Raw genomic sequence first — 6,000 nt, forward strand, 5'->3', positions numbered from 1 at the left:
TGACATATTTGCTATTAGGAAATGAAATTAAAGTGTCCTAGATAGGGACTTCCCGGGTGGCGCAGTGGTTAAGAATCCGCCTACCAATGCAGGGCACACGGGTTCCAGCCCTGGTCCGGGGAAGATCCCACATGCCGCGGAGGAACTAAGCCCATGCGCCGCAACTACTGAGCCTGCGCTCTAGAGCCCACGAGCCACAACTACCGAAGCCCGCGCGCGTGGAGCCCATGCTCCACAACAAGAGAAGCCACCGCAACGAGAAGCCCGAGCACCACAACGTAGAGTAGCCCTCGCTCGCCGCAACTAGAGAAAGCCCGCGCAGCAACAAAGACCCAACGTAGCCAAACAAACAAACAAACAAAAAGTCCTAGATAATAGAAGATGGTTAAGAGCCTTGGGACCAAGAAGAAGTTAGCCACCTAGCTAGTTAATATAACACCCTCTCTAGCTCCCAAACCTTTTGTTAATTCAAGTTGATAGTTATCTTATTTTGTTTAAACATGGGGGGGGGGGTGTGATAACCTGCCTTCCAAAAAAAAAAAAAAGAGGGTCTTCTCCAACAAGACCTAGATTCTCCACTGCTCAAATCCCATTAACACTAATCAGCACAATGATTAAGCACATTGTGGTTAAGTACTCTAGTTGATTACGACTCCTTCAGAAAAAAAGGTTCCCATAGCGACAGGTAAGGGCTAACATCGAACTCAGCTTTTCAGCACAGGACTTGGTGTCACAGATAGGAGAGTTAAGATTGTTTTAGTATTAATCTGGAGGCTTGCTTTTTGAACTTCACTTGACTTCATCCATTCAAAAGACACTTATGAGAATCCCTCTGTAAGCCACGGGCAGTACCAAACATTGAAGGGCAGGAGAGCTAGGAGAAAGACCTCAAAGATAAGATATGGTTCCTGCCCCCAAGAATCCCAGTCTGCTGAGGAAAGCAGCCACTGAAAGAAATGATGACATTGTGATGGTAATTCTACCCCTAAATCTATAATCAAGCCTGTCCTCACCACTAGGACTGGTCAGTTTCTAATCTAGTTTCACTTTCCCATCTTCAAGCTGCAGCACAGCTGGGTTTCCAGCTGGCTGGGGAAGAAAAGATTCTTTAAATAAACAGCACTTTAAAAATATGCAGTCGCTTTTGCTATACTGAATTTTGTGAACCACCTTGCTCTAATATGTGAATCTGGGTGCCACATTAATTTAAAACTATCCTAAAGAACATAAAGTCCCCCAGGAATACACCTTTTCTAGCTTTAACAACAAAGTACACTATACGCTGGAAGAAAAAGGCAAATCATAAAGTCCCAAAGGAAGAATGATCTTTCTTTAAAAAAAAAAAAAAGATATATATTGTGTCTATTCAATAAGGAAACAATTTAAAAACCATACACATATAGGAAAGCAAATGATAGAGTGTGATTAAACCAAAATATATGCAACCATCATTAAAAATGTAGGACTATTTGCAGAACAGGATGCTTTTATAGCATTGTACAGAGTTGCTAGTCCCTGAGAGTCCTTTTCAAATCTTTTTCCTGTTCTTTCCTCAGAAGGCACAGAAAACACCTCCAAGTATGTAATCTTCTGAGAAATGCAAAGATTTTACTCCACTCTTTACCACCAGAGGTAGTAATTTGGCATGAATGATACACATTAGATCTATAAAAATGCCCCTCTGGCAGATATTGCTATTCCAGAAGGACTTAACAGGCTACAAGTCAACATTTCATAGTTGTGGTAAAATTAGCCATTTATGAAGACCTTTATCTCTCTGTATGGTACCTTATCCCAAAGTCCTGGCCCACCAAAACACAGCTTTCTGGACAATCTCCCTAGGAACCATACCTCTCAGAACCCAGACAGGCTCAGAGCTGAAAATGGCTAAATAAAGTAACAATTTAACCACAGTTGCTCAATATAAAGGCCATGATGACAGTTTCCAGGTGCCAGTTTCCCTATTTTGCAATGGGCAGATCTGCTCCAAGGAGAAAATGTTCCCAATGACCCTGTGGCCCAGAGGGCTTTTTTTAGAGATAGAAAACAGAAAATAAATTTGTTAGTTATTTCCTGCTGAGCACAAGGAAGGTGTCGTGGTCAGTTAGGAAGATTTGTTTCCTTATTTAATATACCATTACTAGTGCATGTTTTCTTCAACCACATTGTAGAAAATAAGAAAATGCAGTTTATGCTCTTCTGTCATATTATCACCAGTTCCACAAGTTTCCTCTCACAAAAATGTCCTTTAATTTCTAATCCCCTTAGATAAAGCCCCCAAACTGACCTGTATCTATATACTATCAATTCAAAGCAAAAATTTTTGCACTCTAAAATGTTTACTCCCATATACTTTCCTGCCCCCTGATAATTTGTGATGTATGAGGGCCTTCTCGTTAGCAGTGATTGCAGTCCTAAATTTATCTTTTTGAGAACTATATTGCACATGCTATGTTCATAATATGAGATGACCACAACCTAAAAGCAGACTATATTTCTGAACCCCAGATCTTTCATGATCTCCACATTCAGCTATTAAGCTATTAAACACTCACTAAAACAAACAAGGTAGAAGTGATGGAGGAAGGAGGAAAGGAGGAGGAAGACAGGGGACGACGATCATTGGGGCTCAGTGGACCAGACTAGGGATTATGTGGCAATGTGCACGATGCACATTCAGGAGCAACTCACTGAAAACCAAAACAGAAGCTGTCCTTGGATAAGGTTCAATAAATGTTTTTACTATCTATTTCCCAGTGCACAATACAGTTCCACAGCTCCCCAAGGGATCTCAGACAAAATGCTTAACACAATAAAAAATTAGGAATTCTTAACTGGTCTCAATTTGTCATCATCAAACACTTCAGAGCATAAAACCAACATTAAAGAGCAGTCAACAATATTCCTCAGAACAATGTCAGAGAGATAAACTGCTGTTATCACCAAAGTTTCTTTCTTCTTATTAAGACACTGCAAGAGTCTTCTGATTAAAGTGATCACAGTTTAACATAATACCTAGATATACTCCCACCACTAAACTAAAATTCGTCTCCTGAAGGACAGGGGCGGGGAGGGGGCGGGGGACGTGGGGTAGAAGGGAAGCTTCCAAAAGTCAAAGGCATTGATCTAGAAAGATGAGGGCAGCAAAACTTCCTACAGGCTGTACACATTCTTTGCTACTCAAAGCCTATTTATACTACCCAGAATCTGTTGGTAAACTAGTAAACACACCAACTTCTATGACAGACCAGGACATCTGTCACAATTCAGTGATTACACAGCTCAGAGTCACACTGCAAACACCAAATCCAGCCTTTGGGGATAAAATGAAACCCCAATATGAATAAGCACAAGACAAGCTAACACCAAACACTCCAGTCTGGGGACAATTTGGTTCGAAATATCTTACTGAGAAGTAAGTACTGGATTCAGGGACAAGAAAAAAAAGATCTTAAACTGACATTTCTTTGACTTTTGACATTGGAGACCTCCATTCCCAGCTGCACAGATCTACAGATTTCAGTGTTTTGTTTCTAATCACCTGCATTCCTGTTCAGCACCCAACATCATGAAGATGAGATGTGCAGTCAACACATCCTGCTGGTGAGATGTCAGAGCTGAACTTACAGCATTCAGCAGAAGTTACTCTATTTCACCGGCATAACAATAAACAGACCTAGGAAGATCTCCCAGAAACAGCCAAAAGAGGTGTCTGCTCACTAGTCGTGGAGGTTAAGAGAGGGCTGTGCTACCAGCTTAGCAAAGACAGGCAATCACGATGCAGAAAAAAACCCTGAGCCACATGGGGGACAGAAAACAGTAGCAGAAAAAGTCCCAACTCTGCCTGCGCCAGCGGTGTGGATGAGCTGAGCCGGGAGCCCAGGAGAGGAAGGAGGGGGCGGGGGCCATGATTCCCTAGGAGAACTTGTAAGCGGAGGCCTTCACAGCCTGGGAATCTGCCCAGCTGCTCCTGCAGACCCTGCCAGCCTGGGCAAGGCAGGCCCGTGGGAGCAGAGCGGGCAAGGCCTCCGAGGGTCACTCCTGACTCACTGAGCCTCGGGCCAGCAACACCAGGACCTCTCCGTTTTTCCTGCCGCTACTGGGCTATGATGGCAGCTTTCCAGCCCCACATGCCATACATCAGCCGCAGATCCCTGCTGGCACAGGCCAGCGCGTCCCCCCGCCCCCACCCCTGGCACACTTTGAGCCTGATCCTCCTTCTCCCCAGCCCAACACCCTCACCCACCATGCCAAACGCCCTGCACAGGAGCGGCCCCACCCCCCAGCGGCCGGCCGGGGCGCTGCCAGGCCTGGGCACCTGCAGCACCTCCCGCCCCACCCCCATTCTCCACCGCTTCGCCCCTCCCCCCTTCCTCTAGCAGAGGGAGGGGGCGACTCACCGCAGTCAGTGCACAGGATCTTGCCCACCTCTTTCTTGAGGTTTTTGCCGTTGGTGTCAAGAGGGGCAAAGGCTGTCTTAAAGACTAAGGGCTGCTCCGTGGGCTCCAGGAAAAAGATGTAGCGCTGGTTCCTTTCGAGCGGCGCACAGGAGCCCACGCTGATCACCTGCTCGCGCTGCAGTCCCCCGCTCCGGAGCGGCCACTTGTCCAGCACCTTCACCAGTGCCACCCGACCCGAGGCGGGCGGCTCACGGGTGCTGTTGGAGCTGGAGCCGCCGGCCGGGGCCAGCCCCTGTACCTTGCCCTCCACCACCACGGGTGCCTTGTACGCCTGGTCCTGCACCGACTTGAGGCTAGGCGAGTAGCAGGCGAGCGACACACCAAAGAGCAGCATAGAGAAGCCGGGGGCCGGGTCGCGCCTCATGCCGCCGGCGGCTGCGGCTCGCGAGCGGGCGGCGGCTCTCCGGGCTGCGGGGCTGCGGGGCTGCGGCTGTTGCGACGGCCGCGGCTCTGGGGGCGCAGCGGGACGAGAGATGCCGCTGTTGCTGTCGCTGCTGCTGCTCCTGCTGCTGCTGCTCTCGCCGCCGCTGCTGCCGCTGCTGCTCCTCTCGCTGCTGCTGCTGTCGCTGTAGCTGCTGCACCGAGCCTTCTCCAGTGGCGGCGGCGGCAGCGCTGAGCAGCAAACCTGCCGCATCTGGCCAGGCCATTTGGGGGGCTCCGCCGCTCCGCCGCCGCCGCCGCCTTGGGAGGGGAAACCAGAGCCCGCTGGAAAACCGGAAACAGCGTAACGTTAGCGCCTTGTAGCCCTCCACCGGCAGCCCGGGGAGGCGGCCCAGCTAGGGCAGGGGGCAGGCGGCAAGCGGGCCGCGATGCGCAGCGCGGAGGCGCGCAGCGCTCCCACCCTGCGCGCCAGGACCTGGAGGTGGATGCGGAGGATGGGACGTCCGCCCACTTGCTCTCTCGCGCCCCCTCTATCCCCGAACCGAGTGGGGAGCGCGGCTTCTGCAGGGGAAGCTTGGGACTGCACTGCTTTAGTGCCCGGCTTCAGGGCCCGCAGGGAGGCGGGAGGAATCGTGCTACCCTTTGCTCTTGGGATTTATGGGCACGACAGTGGGGTAGTGCGTGAGCAGAGGGCGGAGTAGAGATAACAGATTCTGGCACCGTCCTATGAAGGGGGGAGTGGGACACAGGCTGTGCCCTGCCTTTGGACATCGGCTGTAGGAGCCAAGGAGATTGTCACGGCCCGGGTGACTGGCCAGCCTCCTGCCTCCCCTTCCCTGGGAGGGGTTGTATATCCCCTTCCCTGGGAGGACCCTAGAGGCCAGCCCCTAATCGGGCCCACGTGTTTGGCCCTGCCACCGCCAGGTGAGCGCTGGAGATTCGAGTTAAGGTGGGGGAGGATCCCAGCCCCGTCTTTTGGGGGAGAGTTGGGGCTACATGGAGTCTTGCCTCTGCGATGAGGACACCTAACCCCGGGTGGTGGTTGAGAGAGGGTCCAGTCCCCAGGTCTCTGGGCTTTCTCCAGCAGCCAGGCGGGACCAGGTTACACGGTATACAACCTCATCTTCTTTTTACAAAGCCTCTTCCTGAAGGAGATGGG

General features: G+C 50.5%; 1 protein-coding gene across 2 annotated transcripts in view; it reads right to left on the minus strand.

The window, feature by feature from the left end:
- The window catches only part of NRG2 (neuregulin 2), a 180,180-nt gene extending 175,036 nt beyond the window's left edge, over window positions 1–5,144 (minus strand). For both annotated transcript variants that reach the window (XM_059917243.1, XM_059917242.1), the window contains exon 1: window positions 4,401–5,144. In XM_059917243.1, the coding sequence (XP_059773226.1) occupies window positions 4,401–5,094 (694 nt within the window). In that variant the 5' untranslated portion in view covers window positions 5,095–5,144. The remainder of the gene's footprint in view (window positions 1–4,400) is intronic.
- Between the last annotated feature and the right edge of the window lie 856 nt (window positions 5,145–6,000).

The sequence above is a fragment of the Balaenoptera ricei genome, chromosome 3 (genome assembly GCF_028023285.1).
Source record: "Balaenoptera ricei isolate mBalRic1 chromosome 3, mBalRic1.hap2, whole genome shotgun sequence".
NCBI lineage: Eukaryota > Metazoa > Chordata > Mammalia > Artiodactyla > Balaenopteridae > Balaenoptera > Balaenoptera ricei.